The sequence below is a fragment of the Doryrhamphus excisus genome, chromosome 1, assembly GCF_030265055.1.
Source record: "Doryrhamphus excisus isolate RoL2022-K1 chromosome 1, RoL_Dexc_1.0, whole genome shotgun sequence".
Classification (NCBI taxonomy): domain Eukaryota; kingdom Metazoa; phylum Chordata; class Actinopteri; order Syngnathiformes; family Syngnathidae; genus Doryrhamphus; species Doryrhamphus excisus.
The window spans coordinates 15,468,436-15,490,519 of NC_080466.1; the positions used below are offsets into that span (position 1 = coordinate 15,468,436).

The 22,084-nt window shown below is 40.7% G+C and overlaps 1 protein-coding gene across 1 annotated transcript in view; it reads left to right on the forward strand.

The window, feature by feature from the left end:
- Window positions 1-480: 480 nt before the first annotated feature.
- The window catches only part of nr3c2 (nuclear receptor subfamily 3, group C, member 2), a 72,856-nt gene continuing 51,252 nt past the window's right edge, over window positions 481-22,084 (forward strand). The window contains exons 1-2 of the mRNA XM_058088192.1: window positions 481-889; window positions 3,014-4,720. Of these exons, the coding sequence (XP_057944175.1) occupies window positions 3,033-4,720 (1,688 nt within the window). The 5' untranslated portion in view covers window positions 481-889; window positions 3,014-3,032. The remainder of the gene's footprint in view (window positions 890-3,013; window positions 4,721-22,084) is intronic.

Genomic DNA, 22,084 nt, shown 5'->3' on the forward strand with positions numbered 1-22,084 from the left:
CACAAAAGGTGGCATTGTGTACTATTACACTGCAAGGGCTTACAAATAAAAAAAATATCATAATAATATTAAAGTACATTAATTGCTTTTGCAATATTGGCATATTGGTCTCATCTTGGTTGAGATATGGAGAAATGTTTGGGAAATTTTGCTTTGTTGAAAAAGTGCGCCCCCTAGTGGAAGTATCTGCCATGACATGGACAATAATGATACAGTACAGTACAGTATGTCAATGGTGTATGGCTTTTTTTTAATAAAGTGAGTATAAGAATAAAAAACCTTGTGCATTAATAAAATAAACATTGTTATATGTGTGAATTAATGTTTTTTTTTTTTTTACAGGTTTTATAGTACGTTCATTGAATGACGATGACGATGGCCGATCCCTGCCTGTCTACCTGCCTGTTAAGCCCCGCCCCCTTCTTCCTGACACGGAGTGGGCGGGGCTGTGTTGCGCGCGCACACACACTGACCTTACTCTTCACTTGCAAGTCGTCTGTTTATATCTTCAGCGCCATTCTTCTTCTTTATTATGTTTATTATCATGATAAGCTTTTGAGAGGTTGTCGTTGAAAGTGACGTCACAGTGCGAGACCCCACCTCCTCCTCCTCCCTCCCGCTGCTTCTGCCCACCCTCCTCTCTCCACTTCTTCCACTTCCACTTCCACTCCAACGCAAGCTGCGGTACCGTCCGACTGTCAGTCCGTCAGGAGCAGCTCGCAGCCCCGCTGAGGATTACCAGGAAGAGGCGCACTGTCGCAAACTGGCGCAACTATGCAGCGGACGCATTGATAAAAAAAACCCACGCTATATTTTCATTATCAGCGTTCCGTGGATGCACACAGGCACCTGACAGCACCCCCTCCCCACGAATGTCGTATTTATTAAGGTAAGCCAGAAAGAACAAATGCGCATTTTTTTTTAAATGTTTTGCATGCAACCCTTGATTTAAAGGAGAATAACTTTTTTTAAATCTCGTCAGCCATTTTTTAAACAAGTCTGCATTAAGTTTAGTGTCCTTCCTAACTAACTGACTCGCATTAGGCTGATTAATTTTAAGGGAATGATAAAGAAGTTTAGTGGCAGCTCAGTTTTCTGTTTTTCTTTAAATGCAACATGCTAATGTGGGTTTTATTCAAACATAACCGCAGGGGGTGTATACTCATGGCGCGACTACAAACGCCCCAGGCTCTTGTTAAAATGATCAATTTCCTCACATATTATCAGTGTTTTTGCACCACAAGTCAAAATAAGAATAAAAAAAACCACCATAACAAACCGATCCAACTTTGTGTCGCAGCACTGTTGTGGCTGAGGCTGCAACTATTGATTGACAAGCCCCCAGGACCAATCAAAAGGCGTCATACTTAAGTGGGGCAGGAACTGGAAGAGGGGGGGGATTTGGTGGTTTCAGTGGGCCAATAGAAGCGAGGCAGAGGTGTGGAATTTAAAGGGCTGGAGACGTCACTTTGACTCATTAACTCTTACCGGGACGTGTAATTACACGACCTGTGTTTTTTTTACGTTAACGTGTCAACTGTTATCGTGTTGCTTCATGACAGGCAGCGCCCCCCCCCCTCAAAAAAAAATCGTATTACACAGTCAACATTTTTGACCCTTCAAGGCCACCGTACTTCATGGGGGAAGCGGCTACAGCTCTTATAAACTTGACACTTGTGTTGTCCAAGACCTAGCATTAATGCTAGAATTTACACAATACTCTGTGGAAACCCCACTGGAACACTCGAAAAAAATCACATTTTTTACATTTCCCATATGAAGAGGAGAAAAATGTGATTTAATTGCCCTTATTTAATGTATTTGAATTAGCAATACTCCCATAGATACAGTTAACATCATAATAGTTAGCATCATTGCTAAAGGTTTGCTGACTGATGGGTAGAATGTCAAATTATTACATTTTGCCAGGGGTGGGTCAGGGTATCATTTCCATGAGGAAGGAGCTTTTGCTTATGTGATGCAGTGCATTCTGGGATGTGTAGTATCACTATCAGCTGAGTTGTGCTGTTAGTTTCCATGCATCCATTTACTATGCTTATATTCACTTGGATCGTGGATATGCTGGAGCCTATCCCAGCCGTCTTCAAGCGAGAGGCAGGGTACGCCCCCGACTGGTGGCCAGCCAATCACAGGGCACATATAGACAAACAACCATTCACACTCAAAATTCATACCTATGGACAATTTGGAGTCGCTAATTAACCTAGCATGTTTTTGGAATGTGGGAGGAAACCGGAGTACCCGGAGAAAACCGACACGGGGAGAACATTTCGATCTCCTGACTGTGTGGCCAACATGACCCCCATGCGACCCCGCTGTTAGTTTTTGCCTGAAAAAAAAAAGTAAAAAATGTTTTGATTTGACATAAGCTTCCAATTTTGGGATTTTGTTCTTATTTTCAAATTTTCAGCGAGCGAAAAGCAATAACCATTCAAATGTGGGGATGTGTGATTTGATTGGATATAGAAAAAAATTATCTCCATATTTTGGGATTTAAAAGAAAATTCAGGCCAAAACAAAAAACATATATGCCCTGTAATAGCCTGGCTTGCCCGAAAAAATGGTTGTTTGTCTATATGTGCACTGTGATTGGCTGGCTCGCCTGAGAATGGTTGTTTGTTTCTATGTGCCCTGTGATTGGCTGGCTCGCCTGAAGAATGGTTGTTTGTCTATATGTGCCCTGTGATTGGCTGGCTTGCCCGAGAATGGTTGTTTGTCTATATGTGCTCTGTGATTGGCTGGCTCGCCCGAAGAATGGTTGTTTGTCTATATGTGCCCTGTGATTGGCTGGCTCGCCCGAAGAATGGTTGTTTGTCTATGTGTACCTGCTGACTGCTGGGATAGGCTCCAGCACCCCCGCGAACCTCATGAGGAAAAGCAGTAAAAAATGAATGAATGAATAATCTCTGATTAATCACATATTGATATCAAACCGCTTTCTCTGAGTTGGTTATTTGTCTTCTAACTTTATTTGTATCCGTCTCCTTACAAGGTGACTCCATGAACCAGCAATGGAGACCAAAAGATACCAAAGTTTCTTCGACGGAAGCAACGCCGATAACAAATGGTCTCAGATTCCTGGCACCACGGAGTTCTGCTTCACGCCGGAAGATTCGAATCTAAGCGGCGGTGACATCCTAATGGACATCGTCAATGCGAGTCCGAGCGCTGACGCCAAAGACGCCAAGAAGCCGGAGCAGCCGCCACTTCATCCGGGCCAGAACCAGCATTTTTCCCTACCGCACTTCAACAACTCCGTGCACAGTCACAAACCGGAAATGGACTCCAAGGAGCTTTCCAAAACCGTGGCAGAGTCCATGGGGCTCTACATGAACGCTGCCAGGGAGGCGGACTTTGCTTTCAGCCAGCACGGGGGGAGCACCAGCCCGAGGAAAATTCAGTACCCGGTATGTGGGCGGCTCCTGGAGGAGAACCCGGCCAATAACCCCAAGATGAAACCTTTCAAGTTCCAGCAGCCAACCAGCACTCCCAGAGAGTCCATACCCGGGACTCCGGTGAGCTCTGTTTCCGTGCTGGCTTCTTCCAGCCCAGGGGGCGGTAACAACATGGTGTCCTCCACCACCAGTCCCCCTGCATGCTTTGGACCGCCGTCGGTTACCAGTCCTGTCAGCCACACGCCTTGTGCGCAAACCCTGGCTAGCATCAAACGCAGAAATTCAGCCACATGTAGCCCTGTCGAGTCCAGCACCGTGGGCTCGCCCCCTCTCGCCAGCCCCCTCAGCGTCATGAGGTCGCCCATGTCCAGCCCGCAGAGTATGAGTAGTGTGAGGTCGCCGCCGTCCTGCGTCACTTCCTGTAACGTGAGGTCATCCGTCTCGAGCCCCACCAGCACAGTCCGACCGCCCGCCTCCAGTCCGGCCACAGGGGCTACAATGGCTATCGGTAGCCCACAGAACCCCTCTTCGGGCGGGTTCCCGGTCTCCAGTCCTGTCAGTGAACTGGGTTTAGTTCAGAATGACTCGCATAGTCCGGAAGCTGCTGGTCTGAATACTGAGCCAGACTTCAAACCCTTTGAATTCCCTAAAGTGGAGATGGTAGACGGGGAAGTTTTCAACGTGGGCTTGGACCAGATGGGAATGGTGAAGTACATCAAGAACGAACCGGGAACCGATTTTAGGAGCATGTGCTTAGGTGGTTCCAAATGCAACACCGCTAGCACAACGGTTATCACGCAAATAAAGAACGAACCAAACAAAAACGAAAGTTGCATGAATCAGCAGTCCTACAGCGATCAGTCGCCGCCGCTTGGTCTCTTCCCCGCTTCGGAGACCACCTACCTATCCCTGAGGAATAACATCGACGAATACAGTCTCTCCGGAATCTTAGGACCCCCGGTGTCCATGAACGGGAACTATGAGTCCGACGTGTTCTCCAACAGTGTCCTGTCCAAAACGGTAAAACAGGAGTCCAGCGACGCCGGCTACTACCAAGACAGCAACGGCGTTCCCACGTCGGCCATTGTTGGAGTTAATTCCGGCGGACACTCATTCCATTACCAGATCGGAACGCAAGGAACAATGTCCTTCCGGGACCAACCCAACCCTTTGTTAAATCTCATTTCGCCTGTCGCCGCATTGATGGAGTCGTGGAAATCCCGGCCCGGCATGCCGCAGGGGTCGCTGTCGGGCCGAGGTGAAGGATACCCGGGTCAGAACTGCATTGCGGACGGCATGTCGAGGTGAGGAGCTTGTTGGATGTGGTTCTAGTTTGGATGACCTCAAGCGTGCGTTGGCTGTGTGTTCATGATGAGGAACTTCCTGTATCTTTTAAAGGGGCGGTTCTTTATTTAGCCACATCGCTTATGGGAGTCGGAATTCATGCTTTGAGAAGGAATCGACCGCATGAAGTTCTGCTTGTATTAGGCGATGTTCTGTTGTACCACAGAGGCAAAGTTTACCCCTTATCACAGTCGCAGTGTTTGTTTACGTGGGACTAGTTATGGGGGGGGCGTGTGTAAATATGTTTTTTAACAAGCCAAAGCATCGGCAGCGTCATAGATTATGAATGATGTATGACACGCTTTTGTTGCCAGACAAAATAAACAGTTGCATTCGCAAAGCTACAACTATTCAAACAGGTCAAAGGCAAAGCTATAGAATAGAATTATATATGAATATTATATAGGCTGCACGGTGGTTGAGTGGTTAGCTTGCAAACCTCACAGCTAGGAGGTTCAATTCCACCCTCGGCCATCTCTATGTGGAGTTTGCATGTTCTCCCCATGCATACGTGGGTTTTCTCCGGGTACTCCGGTTTCCTCCCACATTCCAAAAACATGCTAGGTTAATTAGCGACTCCAAATTGTCCATAGGTATGAATGTGAGTGTGAATGGTTGTTTGTCTATATGTGCCCTGTGATTGGCTGGCTCGCCCGAAGAATGGTTGTTTGTCTATATGTGCCCTGTGATTGGCTGGCTCGCCCGAAGAATGGTTGTTTGTCTATATGTGCCCTGTGATTGGCTGGCTCGCCCGAAGAATGGTTGTTTGCCTATATGTGCCCTGTGATTGGCTGGCTCGCCCGAAGAATGATTGTTTGTCTATATGTGCCCTGTGATTGGCTGGCTCGCCCGAGGAATGGTTGTTTGTCTATATGTGCCCTGTGATTGACTGGCTCGCCCGAAGAATGGTTGTTTGCCTATATGTGCCCTGTGATTGGCTGGCTCGCCCGAAGAATGATTGTTTGTCTATATGTTCCCTGTGATTGGCTGGCTCGCCCGAGGAATGGTTGTTTGTCTATATGTGCCCTGTGATTGGCTGGCTCGCCCGAGAATGGTTGTTTATCTATATGTGCCCTGTGATTGGCTGGCTTGCCCGAGAATGGTTGTTTGTCTATATGTGTCCTTTGATTGGCTGGCTCGCCCGCAGAATGGTTGTTTGTCTATATATGTGCCCTGTGATTGGCTGGCTCGCCTGAAGAATGGTTGTTTGTCTATATGTGCCCTGTGATTGGCTGGCTCGCCCGAAGAAAGGTTGTTTGTCTATATGTGCCCTGTGATTGGCTGGCTCGCCCGAAGAATGGTTGTTTGTCTATAAATGCGTACGTATATATACGTACAATGTATATGAATGATTATTAAGTGCAAATAGGGCTCCCTGCCAATTAAAGGACACTGCATGGAAGTCCATCGCTCCCTCCTGATTCCATGACAAGTCCAGACCGGCTGTGTGATGTTGTGCAGAATTCCCCCGCAAATGGAAATTTATTAGATAAGAACTTTTTCCTTATTGGATTTTTCTCTAAAACACTTTTTTCTTTGTAATCACTCAACTCAGCCATCTTTGCTTGTCGCTTCGTATTTGACTTCAGCTTGGCTGTTGGTTCTCAGACTTAGGGAGGGAGCAGGGATGGAAAACAAACATCACTTTTTACAGCGTTTCGTCACCGTGTGGTTATTTATTGGTGGCGTATGGCAAAGACGAGGACGATGATTTATTGCTTTTTACGTGCACTTCTGAAGTCATGCGTTTTTAATTGACAGATATATTACAAATTGTTCCGCATACGGTGGAAACTTAGGCAAATTTGTTTGGAAAATGCTTTTTCCACTAAAAAAAAAAAAGTTACATAGAAACAACCAGTTCCATTGTTACAAATCTTAATTACATTGCACGGTGGACTAGTGTTTAACATGTGGGCCACTATTGGACATCTCCGTGTGGAGTTTGTATGTTCTCCTGGTGTGTTTGTGGGTTTTTCCGGGTTCATCCCACTTTCCAAATATATACATGTTAGGTTGACCTGTAGATGTAAATCATCCATTGGTGTGAATGCTTGCTTGTGTGGATGCGCCACGTGATTGGCTGGCGATTGGTTGGTCCAGTCAGCTGGGATAGGCTTCACTTTTCTCCCGTGTGACCTAAGTGAGGATAAAAAACATAAAAATTATTGACTTCATAGATTTTTGTATATTAAAAGAACAAAAAAAACTCCATATTTTGGTATTCGTCACAGTTTCCTGAAATCTCAACTGTAGCATTTACATAAAACAATGCTCTAATTTATTTACTTATTTTATGACTAAATACTTAATTTGCATTTTATATGAGTCATTAGATGAGTTTTAAGACAAAAGGTTCCGGAAAAAAAACAATTTTGACATTTAAATCTCAAATTTTCAGTGTGATGACCAAGTGCGTCACCGTCTTCTTTACTTCCTGTCACTATTTCTTTATTTGTCTGTAAATACGCATAAACAACAATGGAAAAAGTGTACAGAATCGGAATCAGAATGCCTTTTATTGTCATTTTACATATACTAGAATGAAATTACAGCAGCTCCATTTTTAGTGCAAGACAGTATGACAGTACAAAATATAGAAATTAGAAGAATAAATAAAGAATAAATAGAAGAATTAGAAGAATAAATAATAAATCCTGTATACTTGATTGTTTAATACTTGAAGAGGATGTTGTAGGAAAATGAGTGAGAGGGAAGACAATATTTTGGGATAAATTACGCAAGTATTAGACTGTTACAAATTTATTTCATGAATGATTACTTTTACAAAGACACAATAGCGGTTGTTGTTTTTTCTTTGACAAAAAAACAAAGAAAAACAAGGTGATAATTGTAAAACTGCTATCATAATGATTTGAGTGCATGGAACTTTTTTTGAGCATTTTTATCTTTTTTAATTTAATTTAATTTAATTTTTTGAGCATTTATTATCTTTTTAATTTTATTTAATTGTATTTTTTTGAGCATTTATTATCTTTTTAATTTTATTTAATTTTATTTTTTGAGCATTTATCTGTTTAATTTTATTTAATTTTATTTTTTGAGCATTTATTATCTTTTTTATTTTATTTTTTAAGCAATTATTATCTTTTTTATTTTATTTTATTTTATTTTTTTTTAGCATTTATTATCTTTTTTATTTTATTTTATTTTATTTTATTTTTTGAGCATTTATTATCAACAAATATGTAACACAATACAGCATCAAGAGAACCAATGTTGGAACACAATAAAGGCGTTGATTGCAACATTTATGCTACGTAATAAGCAGCTTGGTGTCCATTTTGGAATATTCTGCTTTACTAGTAAAAGTCTGAAAACTGCGGCAGAACTTTTGATACTCATTAGACAGTGCTGGTGTACCTAATTAAGCGGCTGACGAGCGCATGTATTCACGGCTCATCTCACCCTGAACCTGATTATCTCACTGTCGCTTTTTTATTTAACTATGTGCGCTGTTTGGCGTGTTTATTCGGTAACCCGTGGACACGTGTTGCGTCTAGACGCTCGATACGGCGTAGGGAGCGCAGAGAGTGTGTGAGTGCTTCTAACGAGGGCCGATCGAGCGCCCGTTCCTCTTTGCAAAGCGGTGGCGGTGGCGGCGGCAGGAGCCAAAGCGAAGCGGACAGGATCACTGCCACCTTAGTCCTAATGAGATCCAGCTTAGCCCTCATGTCAGACAGGATGTCAGTCAGAGGTGGCCTACATGCTTCCGGGAGGACAGATCCACCCGAGCTACTGAGTCGTACCAATATTTCATAGGCAAAAAAAAAAAAAAAAAAGTTATGCAATCATTCAAAAAAAATAAAAAATAGTCAAAACTTTGATCCGCCAAAAGCTTTGGATAACAGAGTGTAAAATCCCCTGGCTCCTTTCTTTTTTCCCTCGCTCACTATTCGTTTCCTCTGTAAATGGTTTTAATTAAAGATGGCTGCTCATCTGAGCATTCCCGATGACTTTGTGAAAAAAAAAAAAAAACTATTTAACCGAAGATCCCCAAGAGAGAGCGAGGGAAAACCTCTCTTATTGGAATGATTTTTTTTCTTGTTGTATTATGCAAATGACACATTCCTGTTGGCTGCAATGAGGCGGAAAATAGAGGAAGAAAACAATTTAACCTTACTGGAAATCATGTAAATACAAATAATCTGTGGCGGTTAACAGTTTTTTTTGTCAAACGTTTAAAAAATCCCGATTAACTCATTCAAAAATACAATTGCCCAAAATTGTTCTCGGGCTATACAAACATGGAATCAGGAATCATCAGGAAAAAAACCCTTTGTTTCTACCTTTTTTTTCAACAAAATATCAGTTCTCAACATAAAAAGACAGAAAAGGACATTCATTCATTATCCTCACGAGGGTCGTGGGGGGTGCTGGAGCCTATTCCAATGTGTATTTTAAACATTTTTTTAATTAATTTTTTTTTATTACATTTTGATGTAATTATCAAAAATTACAAAATTACATTGTATTTTTAAATTTTTTTAATTAAATTTTTTTAATTACATTTTGATGTCAAAATGTGTATGTGTAATTTTGTAATTTTGACATCAAAATGTGTACGTTTACATTTTTTCCCTTTGTGATATTTTTGCCAATTATTATTATTCATTCATTTTTTACGGCTTATCCTCACGAGGGTCACGGGGGTGCTGGAGCCTATCCCAGTCGCTAATTAACCTAGCATGATATTGTCCAACTTTCATCCGATATCAGCCGATTTTTTTTGCTGATATTTTTAGGAATGTAAATAAAACTACTTTTGATGACTTTTTGACACTGTTAGCTGTAACACAAGTGTAAAAATAAGTCAACCACTTTTTGCTACATTGTGCACTCACATTGTGGAATTGAACTCGAGTCTCCTAGCTGTGAGGTCTGCGCGCTAACCACTAGTCTCGGATAGTTTTCTGTCTGAAACAACCCTCCATCCTTTAAATGTGTGTGTTTCATGACTTCTGAGGTTCTCCCACGCCGTTTAAAAACGCTAACAATGGCGATTTCTTGCATTTTACTTGAATTACGACCAAAGTCTCGAGGCAGCGCCACTTTTAAGCAAGTCGAATGTCTCGCGCCGGACCCGCTGCAACTCTCAATGTTCTCCAAAGGGGATGAAAAGGCGTACTCCAGAGAGCTCCCTAATCAGCCTTTAATTGTATGTTCCTCCGCTAAATGAATGGATGGAAATGATTGGATTAATTCAGACGCCGCTGGATACTAAATCTGCAATTAAATCTTAACATGAAGCGTGCACAGGAGCTCCCGTTGCATGATGGGTTCTCGCCTTTACGAGGTGGCTTGTTTTGGAGGGGAAGGATGTGACAGCGAATATCATGTATCATGTAATATTGCAATATATTTATACTATGTGTTACTAATTGGGGATATTTTTTTAATGAATTTGACGGATGTGTGTTGAGAATGTCTCTCGATGGTAAACATCGGGTATCGTAAGACGCTCGTTTGCATTAAAACAGGGGTCTCAAACTCAATTTACTTGGGGGCCACTGGAGCTCGGGTCTGGGTGAGACTGGGCCGCATCAGGTTTTCCCAAAAAGACAAAAAAAAATGCATTTATTAAAAACAGAAAAATGAAAAAAACTTTGCTTTGGATCTAATTTTCTACAATAAAAGCTCTGTTCTCAAATATCTTACTTTTTATTTTAATAAATAAACAAATAAAATAAAATAAATAATAAATAAATAATAATTAAATAAACAAATCAAGAATAAAGAAAATCAATCAATCAGTAATAAATAAATAAATATAATAATAACAATAAAACGGCAAATAATAAAAACTTAGGAAACCACATATAGTTGGTGGGTAGACAAATTATTTTTTTTCAGATTAAAATTACCAAAGCATTATTAGAGCCCTGTAGACATGACAAAACACGACTATAGTCACATTTATACTCTTTTTATTTACAACATATTGCGCAACTGCAGGGTCTTGAGACACATGCTTACTCGCAAACTAGAGAGCTAGCAACCTAAACGGTAGCCTTCAAGTTATTTCCTTTGAACTTAAAAAGCCAAAAACTTACCACTTCCACACGGATAGGGAGGATAACTATTAACAGTTATTTAACCTTTAACATGAACATTAATCAAACGTAATAATTTTTTCTGGGTACATGATACCATACAGCATCCATATCAAACATTAAACTTTCATATCAAGGCGGGGGCCTAAACTAGTGTCCCGCGGGCCGCGTGTTTGAGACCCCTGCGTTAAAAAGATAGCTTGGATTTTTTTGACAATACGTGCGCACCCATTTGATTATGAGGGTGTTGTGTCATGTCGAGAGGACTCTCATTCCGTCATTGTGTTCGAGCCTACAACTGTATAAATAGTGGGCTAACCATAGAACCCTGAGGAACACCAGATTCATGCATTTATGCTTTTTCATCACTCAAAACTGCTTGTAAAGATGCCGACTTGTTATGTTAGATAATTAGCAGTAATTTTTGTTACCTAATCTAGCAGTACTACTGTATGTGTATTTTTACTGCCAGTTCAGTTCTGATTTATGTAGAAAGCTTACATAAAAAAATGACAATGACCTCTCAGTAGAACTCCGAAACGGCCGTTAGAATAAATTGACGTCGCTCTCGGAACAGATCGGATAAGATTAGGACATTATGATCCCCATAAAGGGAGGATTTATTAGCGGGGGAATAATATTGCATCATTTTTATCTGGACGTCGAGTTGGCAAGCGAGTGGAAAAAAGTACGGTATATGTAACAAAGTCAATTAGTGGTCGATTTGCGACAAAGAAACTTTGTTTCTACCTTTTTTTTCAACAAAATATCAGTTCTCAACATAAAAAGACAGAAAAGGACATTCATTCATTTTCTACCGCTTATCCTCACGAGAGTCATGGGGGGTGCTGGAGCCTATTCCAGCTGTCTTTTGGGTGAGAAAATGTGTATTTAAAAAAAAAGGTTTTAAATTACATTTTGATGTAATTATCAAAAATTACAAAATGACACACACACATTTTGACATCTAAATGTGTATTTTACATTTTTTTTATTTAAAAAATGTGTATTTTTAAATTTTTTTTAAATTAATTTTTTTAAAAATTACATTTTGATGTCAAAATGTGTATGTGTAATTTTGTAATTTTTGATAATTACATCAAAATGTAATTAATTTTTTTTACACATTTTGATGTCAAAATGACAAAATTATACATACACATTTTGACATTCATTCATTCATTTTCTACCGCTTATCCCCACGAGGGTCGCGAGGGGGTGCTGGAGCCTATCCCAGCTGTCTTTTGAGCGGGAGGCGGGGTACACCCTGGACTGGTGGCCAGCCAATCACAGGGCACATATAGACAAACAACCATTCACACTCACATTCATACCTATGGACAATTTGGAGTCGCTAATTAACCTAGCATGTTTTTGGAATGTGGGAGGAAACCGGAGTACCCGGAGAAAACCCACGCATGCACGGGGAGAACATGCAAACTCCACACAGAGATGGCCGAGGGTGGGATTGAACTCGGGTCTCCTAGCTGTGAGGCCACTTATCCGCCATGCAGCCCAAAAGCACAACATCTCAAGCATAACTTTCACTTTTACACAAATTTAAGCAAAATGTGCGTGCCAAGCTCTTGGACGTTTTTACTGGTTTTTACTGCACCAAACATGATCTCTTATATTGTGCAGTTGCATCATCACCTCTTTTTGCCTCTTATGCAAAAACACTTAAATATATGTAACAAAGTCAATTAGTGGTCGATTTGCGACAAATTTCACATGTTGTCGTCTTTGTGAAGGTCAATAACGGAATAGAAGCGGACGCTTTCAAGTCTGCGGAAAATGTCTTCTTCTACATGTTAGGGCGAAGACATGAATAAATCACCTCGGTTCAAACTTGCCTCTCGCTGCGAGCGGTCCAGTCCGGCGCCGCGATGAGAATGAGGTTATTTTCCCCCCATGGAAGTGTTCACCTGGAATTCATGAATAGTTAGCGTACTCGTCGGCTGTCTGGTCGAGAGGCTTTTCGCATTGAAGCGGCTGAAAAAAACATTTTTATTTTAGAATGGAAATCACAGAAAAGATGGATGGACCACTCCTCTGCTTTTCTGGAGAACCAAATAATAAAAAAATGAATGAATCATCATAATTTGGTCAATACCGCCTGTTGTTCATGTGTTGGTACAAAGGTATGGTTACAGAACTGATTATTTGGCATTAGTATTCTACTACGTAGTACCACATACTCCCTTTGGACACCTTTGCACATAAAATACTATTATCATACATCACAATATGTTTTATAATTATCTTAAAAAAAACTCCAAATGCTCAAAATCAAAGTTTGTACTTTTAATATATAGATAACGGTATAGATGACTTAAAATGACTTATACCGTTATAAATGATAAACGTAAACAAGCCGATAATGACTCGGCGCCACTTTAAGATATTTAATATGATTAGAATGCTTTTATCGTGTTGGGGGAGGAATGTAATAAAATGATTATAAACGTTTAAAATTTGTTTGTGACTGTAGCTGTAGCTGTAGACCTGGGGCTGTTTGCCCCATTAAAAAAATGTTTTTTTTTTAATTTATTGTATTTGATGATGTGCTATTGGAGCCGTTAGCGCTAATGTGCACATAACAAAGCATGCAAGAAGTTTACTGAAAAGCAGCACACAATGCAAGCCGGACCTGACACCCCGTAAAAGTGCGAGGGCTGTTGGCTTGGCTGGTTGGTGAGGGTGGGGGGGCGTCTGTCCTCGCTTGAACCTCTCCCTAAAAATACTGCCCGGCGACAGCGGACCCGCTTTGGTGCCAGGCCTTGTTGTCGTCCTGCAGTTGCACTTTTAACCCTTCTGTGCTTGACGTCACCAGCTTAAAAAGTGTGTCCGGCCTCCATAGAAAGAATAGAAAGATATGACTGAAGGAAAAAATTCATAGTCACGTCACATCGATCGCAGCATTAAGATGACATAGCGGTCTGATGGTATCAGTGACACAGAGCGCCCGCGAAGGAAGGAGTGCGTCCAATTACAAAGATAAGGGCTGCTATTGTTATTGTAACAAAACAGGATTGTTTGTTGAAAAATTGACTTGATCGGCACGTTATATTGTTCAATTTCATGTTCAAACTCTTCAGAGTGCCTTTAAAATTGTCATTTAGCAGATCTGTTAGCCATACGACATATGCAGATGACTATACAGTCTTCACTTGTTTATTGCGGAGGATAGGTCCCCACAAGTAGTCAACTGTGTATTTATTTACAATTATTATTATTATTATTATTCATTCATTCATTTTCTACTGCTAAGTTTTTACCACTTTTTCCTCACGAGGGTCGCAGGGGTGCTGGAGCCTATCCCAGCTGTCTTCGGGCGAGAGGTGGGGTACACCCTGGACTGGTCGCCAACCAATCACAGGGCACATATAGACAAACAACCATTCACACTCACATTCATACCTATGGACAATTTGGAGTGGCCAATTAACCTAGCATGTTTTTTGGAATGTGGGAGGAAACCGGAGTAGCATCGTTGTGGCATCGTTGTTTAGACTAAATTTTGTCTAAAAATGCACTCCCTCGTCTGTTTTCGTTTTTCTTCTTTACTATCCCCTCCTGCTCTGGTCTGACCACTCCAAATTTGCAAAACATCATTCATTCATTTTCTACCGCTTATCCTCACAAGGGTTGCGGGGGTGCTGGAGCCTATCCCAGCTGTCTCGTACGTATTTCACTCCTACAACCGGTCCTAAGAAACTTTTGCGTTGAAAATTTTGCGTTAAAAAAAAAAGAAAATTTTGCGTAGCAAAAATTTTGAAGCAAAGATTCATTGATTCCGCAATGACGCACTACAGCCACAACGTCTGCAAGGATTTGGCACAGACTTCCTATTTCATGGTTTGCTGTTAAAAAACAAACAAACAGACAAAAAAAAACACAAAAATTTAGCAAAAACGAAACCGCAAGGCCGCAAAGGGTGAACCGCGATGGAGCGAATGAACACTGTATCACTATATATATGCTTCACTATCCCATATTCATAAATGATTGTTGACTTACTTAAGAAAGTGGCCTATCCTCCCACCCAAAAAAAAAAACTCATATGAAATAAAAAAAAAAGAAATATTCCTTATGTAATATTACCATTAAAAAGAGGAGGAAAAGCCCCATAATCCACTTGATATTGTTCATTTTCACGTCAGACAGGATGAGTCATTTAGTCTATCGCCATTCATTGGTTCTTCCCTCGCATCCTGACACAAAAGACAGGATGATTAATCGCTCGTTGATGTTTAATTAAACGATTGAGTCAGTCTTCATTCCCACGTTCAAACAGTGTTTCCACATTCAAAAAAAAAAAAAGTTTGCGGAAGTTCTTTAGACAAGCGGCATTGCCAAACAAACAAATGATGACACTGATCATTGTATTATCATATTATAATATTACTTATTCACTCAATTCATTTGACGTGGTTAATGTTTTTGTCATTCAGTGCTACTTCTAGCAACTTTAAAATGCATTTATCATCGCATCATTATCCCTTTGAATATATGATACTGGTACTGTACTATGTTATTTAATAGTAAGGTTTACATTTTTCAATTGAACGATCAATAAAAACCAAGTCGATAATTTTAGGGTTTCAATAAATTGACACGTGCATGCAAGCGGGTTTGTTTGTGTTTGCACACACGCTGGACGGCAAGAGGTTTCACTCTGCAGCTGTCTGCGCACGTCAGTACACCATCATTTGTTATGATGTTATTTATTTCATTTCAAAGCTCTTGACATTCCTATTGTAATGTTAAATGCTGTGGAGAAATTAAAGTTTATTGCTTTTCATATGATGTACAGGGGGTTTTGATGCCGTGTAATTCATGAAAAAATTGTCTAAAAAAATGCTGTCAATAATATCGATTATCGACAAAAACTATTGACCAGAAAAATTTGATACCGTGACAATATACCAGTATTCATTCATTCATTAATTTTCTACCGATTAGCCTCGCAAGGGTCGGGGGGTGCTGGAGCCTATCCCAGCTGTCTTCGGGCGAGAGGCGGGGTACATCCTGGACTGGTGGCCAGCCAATCACAGGGCACATATAGACAAACAACCATTCACACTCACATTCATACCTATGGACAATTTGGAGTCACCAATTAACCTAGCATGTTTTTGGAGAAAACCCACATGCAAACTCCACACAGAGATGGCTGAGGGTGGAATAGAACCCTGGTTTCCTAGCTGTGAGGTCTGCGCGCTAACCACTCGACCGCCGTGCAGCCCGATACCAGTATTATACTTTCAAAATATGCAGTTTCGCAGCATCGCATCTTGTCAAAATATCTTCCTGTTGGAAAATGTTGAGTGTGACTTGACCTTGTTGGATTCATAGCTGCAGCATTTTTTTCCTCCTGCAGCTAGCGCCATCATTCATCTACTCTACATGTGTTAGGCTTGTTGGAAAAATAAAACGCAAATGGTTCAAATGTTGCACTTTAGACACCGTTTGTTGAGATGGTCACCTCATATTAAAAAGTCAACTCCACATACTTCTGTCAGATGCACTACATAGCCATATTTTAACCCATCATATTGTCACAATTATGCTCTTGACCTCTTTAAAAAAAAAAAAAAAAAAATCAAACATCTCCTGCTGCTCCTCCATTGGTGACATTTGAACGCTAAGCTATTTCTTCAAACCCGTAAACGCTCATCCCTTGAAATGCTGCTAATTCAGGCGAGGGTGATTTTCACGCTGTACTTAGGCAGCTTGTGACACACTGACCCTGCAGGTTAAAAAAAAAAAAAAAAAAAAAGACTAGCGAGGATCAAGTGGCAGCTCGAGGAAACGGTAACAGGAAAGATGATCATCAGGAAGAAAACATTGTAATTCAAGAGTAACAAGAAAGACATCGGGCGGTGTCAAATCATCAAATGAATGAATGGATTCAAAACAATCACGTATTGTTTATTGATGACGTGGCATTGATTGCTATCGAGACTGGTTGCCGTGGCTCAAAACGCAACATGTGCTGTGTTGATGCGAAGAAGTTTTACCGTGTGTTTCATCATATGCTCACCCATGCTAATGGCGTGCTCTATTGTGGTTTCCCATTGCCGGGCAGTCAGCCAGAAGGGCTAATTTTAGACGTCACATGGGTCATGATTGTGTATCATCTGTTGCCTCCCTACCTGCCTCCCGACCTGACGACTGCAACGAGAAAGATCATACAGTCGTGCGAATCGCTTGGTTTGTGTGCCACAGCCTTTAAGTTTAGCTCGTAGTTAGCTGCGGGGGAGTGGGGGGGGGGGGCATGTGTGCATTTGCGCTTAGGGACGTGCAACTGTATGAAGGACAAATATACTGCCGGGTAGGCGGGACTTTTAACAACGCAGCATTTTTGTGCTTTTTCCTGATCAACCTGGGCTAAGAAAGCCAATTTAAAGCAGGAGAAATGGAGACGACCACAATGTACCCCAGTGGGCATCCTTCACTGGAGATGTACATGCACCAAAAAAAAAAACAACAAAAAAACTCTTTAATAATATCCATTCATTCATTTTCTACCGCTTATCCTCACGAGGGCTGCGTAGGGTGCTGGAGCCTATCCCAGCTGTCTTCCGGTGAGAGGCGGGGTACACTATCTCACTCCTATTTACTTACATATATTTGCATTTTGAAGCTCTGTGTAGAGCCTCCTTAAGATCCAACAGTGCTATCATTGCTATTTTTCTATTGTTTTTTTCATTTTTTATCAAAAATATATATTCATTCATTCATTCATTTTTTTACTGCTTATCCTCATGAGGGTTGCAGGGGGTGCTGGAGCCTATCCCAGCTTTCTACACCCTGGACCGGTTGCCAGCCAATCACAGGGCACATATAGACAAACAACCATTCACACTCACATTCATACCTATGGACAATTTGGAGTCGCTGATTAACCTAGCATGTTTTTTTGGAATGTGGGAGGAAACTGGAGTACCCGGAGAAAACCCGCGCATGCTCGGGGAGAACATGCAGACTCCACACTGAGATGGCTGAGGGTGGGGAAAGACAAAATAAGCCAAAAAGTTACCACTTCCACACAAAATAGGAGGAGAACTCATTCATTCATTCATTTTCTACCGCTTTTTCCTCACGAGGAGTCGCGCTGGAGCCTATCCCAGCTGTCTTCGGGCGAGAGGCGGGGTACACCCTGGACTGGTGGCCAGCCAATCACAGGGCACATATAGACAAACAACCATTCACACTCACATTCATACCTATGGACAATTTGGAGTGGCTAATTAACCTAGCATAGTACAATAAAAACAATGAATGAAGTAATAATTGCCAAAATATTTATCGTTGGATTCGTGTTCATATACTTGATTCTTTTTTTCTGAGTTGGGCGAGTCGTAAGTTGCTTTTAGTTCCAAATGACACCCAGAGTTATACACAATGCAAATCTGATGGCTGATGGGAGAGCTGGTTTAACTGGCTGGACTGGATTCTTAGCTCTGCATTGGTCTGGAGCCAAGGATGGCAAGCATGGGGGGGGGGGGGGGGTAGTGTTGCGGTACCAAGTGAAAACTCTTTAACGTATCGGTGGTGTTTTTGAATGCACCATTTATGGAACCACCACTGTTGGTTTTGTCCTTTTTGTATGGGGGGGGCAACACGGCGATTCCACAAATCCACACTAGATCCGGGATCTGATACGGGAAAGTGGGGCATTCCCATATCATACAGTGACTTACGAAGATGTGACGTATCAAATACTGGTCAGACACCGCCAATTGCTTCCAACGCGACCGGTCGGGATGTGAAGTGTACAGTAGCGGTTGGTCAGCAAGAGTTTGCCTGAAAAACCTGCGTATTTGAGTCCCGGCATTGAGGTCGTTTGTCAAGGCTGTCAAAAAACCTTACATAATTTACGTTTGAAAACATACTTTCTCCTCAGGATCCTGTGATGTGCTAGCGTTTATGCAGACCAGATGGGCAAAAGGAAAAATTCCCTTTTGGATAGGCGCCGTTCTGCCGCAGTTACTACTTTTCAAACGTCTTATTAAAGGTCCGGTTGTGTTGAAAGCCATTAACAAGTATTTTATAGATTTTACTTTAAACACCACTGATATGATGTAAATCCCATTTTAGCATCTAGTTATCATTTTAGCATCTAGTTAGAGAACCGGCATCTTTAGCGCTAACTGAATATACATAAACACATGCAAATGAGACTAAAAAAATATAAATATAAAAATATATGACAAATATAAAGACAATTAAGGAACACGGTCAACGTAAAACACACACCCCGGAAATAGTTATTTGGAATTTTTTTAGGAATATTCTCATGTACAGTATTGCTAATTTAAGAATGAATTCCTGATGCCTGACCCAGGCTAGCAAAAGTACAAAGCACTAGCTAGCATTGCGACAAATATAAAGACAATTACGGAACACGTTCAACGTAAAACACACACCCCGGAAATAGTTATTTAGAATTTTTTTTTAGGAATATTCTCACGTACAGTATTGCTAATTTAATAATGAATTCCCGATGCCTGACCTAGGCTAGCAAAAGTACATAGCACTAGCTATCATTGCGACCAATATAAAGACAATTAGGGAACATGTTCAACATAAAACACATACCCGGAAATAGTTATTTAATTTTTTAAAGAATATTCTCATGTATAGTATTGCTAATTTAAGAATGAATTCCCGATGCCTGACCCAGGCTAGCAAAAGTACATAGCACTAGCTACCATTGCGACAAATATAAAGACAATTAGGGAACACGGTCAACGTAAAACACACACCCCCGAAATAGTTATTTTGTTTTAGGAATATTCTCATGTACAGTATTGCTAATTTAAGAATGAATTTCCGATGCCTGACCCAGGCTAGCAAAAGTACATAGCACGGTCAACGTAAAACACACACCCCGGAAATAGTTATTTAATTTTTTTAGGAATATTCTCATGTACAGTATTGCTAATTTAAGAATGAATTCCCGATGCCTGACCCAGGCTAGCAAAAGTACATGCTACCATTGCTAGTGCATTATGCTAACACGACAAGTGCTATATATACTGAATATGCAGGTGATAAAGAAGTGTTATATGCTAGCCGTGACATTGCTATACACTTTTGTTGCTTGTTCTTTCCGCTATCAGTACCAGTGCTAGCTAACATTAACAACAACTCTACAGTATATGTTGACAATACTGTGCTAATGCTATCACTTCCGATTCCGGCCACCGCAACCTGCTAGCAATTCCACAGAATTTTGGTCTGAAGTTGCAAAAAAAGTGATACACTCCCAAAAACGAGTGTTACATGCTATCAAGGACAGCGCTATGGGCTAACTACACCAAGTGCTATCAGTGTTAATTCCGTGTGAGGATGAGCTGCATGAAGAAGAAGCAGCGAGATAAAAATGCTGAGTCAAATACTTGCCAGCCTGGAGATTAACGGGTTGAAAATGAGGGCATGTAACATTGATGGGATTGACAGTTGCTGGATGCTGAGGACGGAGGACAGCGCTACATCGAGACGCTATCGTATCATCCACCGCCGTTGTAGGCTGCCTTCGCCGATTAAGGGTCGATAGTCCTTCTGGTGCCTCGCAGATTGTGTCGTGCCAGTATTTATCATTTTAGAAATCGAGCCTGAATTTTGATTTTTGAGGCCAAACCACACCAAAACGTAACACGTAACAATCTGGCACTTTGTGGCCCATGTCTTATTTTTGCCGTTGTGGAATTTATTGAACATCTGCAAGCTGACCGATTTGGTTATTCCCTCTCAAGGGCTCCCTTTGGTTCCCTTTGTGGCTCACACACACACACGCACACACACACGCACACACACACACACACACACACACACACACACACACACACACACACACACACACACACACTTGTAAACAAGCCCAGCTGCTATGTGGACATGTTGGCATTCCGACATGGCTCCTCATTTGCGGGTTATATCATTTTATGAGCTTATCTTACCAGAGACTAATGGTCGCAACTCGATCTTAAAGGGCCGGCATCACATTTTTCAGTTTGTTGTGGCAATGACTGGACACTAAACAGCATATCGAGTTACATGACATTATTTTTCCTACTTTACTTGGTCCTGTTATTTCCTTTAGCACAGCGGTCACAGAGCAGTGGGGGGCAATTATTTGTATTGTATTGTATCAAAAATATTTCATTTACTGTGTATAAATATTTATTTTTTGCACATAATTCAATTTACACAGCGGAACCATCAGAAGTGGTCCAATTTGGAACCAGAATTGGAACTTGCCCAGTATGACATGAGCCATACGATTGATGCTAACATTTGACCTTTGACATTATATATAATAATAATAATAATATATTATTATATTGAACATATAGTTCAGCACTTAATTTCCGATACCAATATGAACATACTTAGCTAGCATGCTTGTTGCTGTGCGGAACTCGTCATCACTCACGCTCCTAAATCATCGTCGGCGGAAAAACCAATACTTATATCAAACATGATCGCATTTGTATGCCATGTTGGCTAACAACGCACTCCTGATCAAAACTTTCATACGAATTGAAACATTTCAATAATTTATATTTTGAACTGTTGGATCTTAATGCTTTGAGTAAGCGATTCATTGCAAACAAGCTAGGTGGTGAAATAGGCTGCTGTTTGACCCTAGAACAGATTAATTTCCTTGACATATTTCCTTGACAATTTCCTTGCTTTATATATCACTATATTGACAGTTACTATGGTACCTATTATGTAATTGTATGGTAATATATCAATATATCACCTTCGGTATGTGATAAAAAATAAAAAATAAAAAATAAAAAATAAAAAATAAAAAATAAAAAATAAAAAATAAAAAATAAAAAATAAAAAATAAAAAATAAAAAATAAAAAATAAAAATAAAAAAATAAATATCAAATAACAAAAAATAACAAATTAATAAAATAATAAAAAACTTCAATTATATTAGGAAAGCAGGAAGTGAACAAGTTACTGATTGTAAAAGTACCAGATGGAGGGGTAGGATTTAATGAGCTTTGCTTCTTCCTACTCCTTTTGGACATGTGGAACTGGGAACTGATTATGGGATGCACTCAATTGTAATCTGATGCATGTACAAATGAAATAAAACCATTACCATTACCATAACTTCTTATGGAAGAGATACTGTACAGAGTGTTTAGTGCTACAATTCCATGTGACGTGAAAGAGTGAGGAACATCCATAGCCAACAACCACAGTGGGAACTTGAA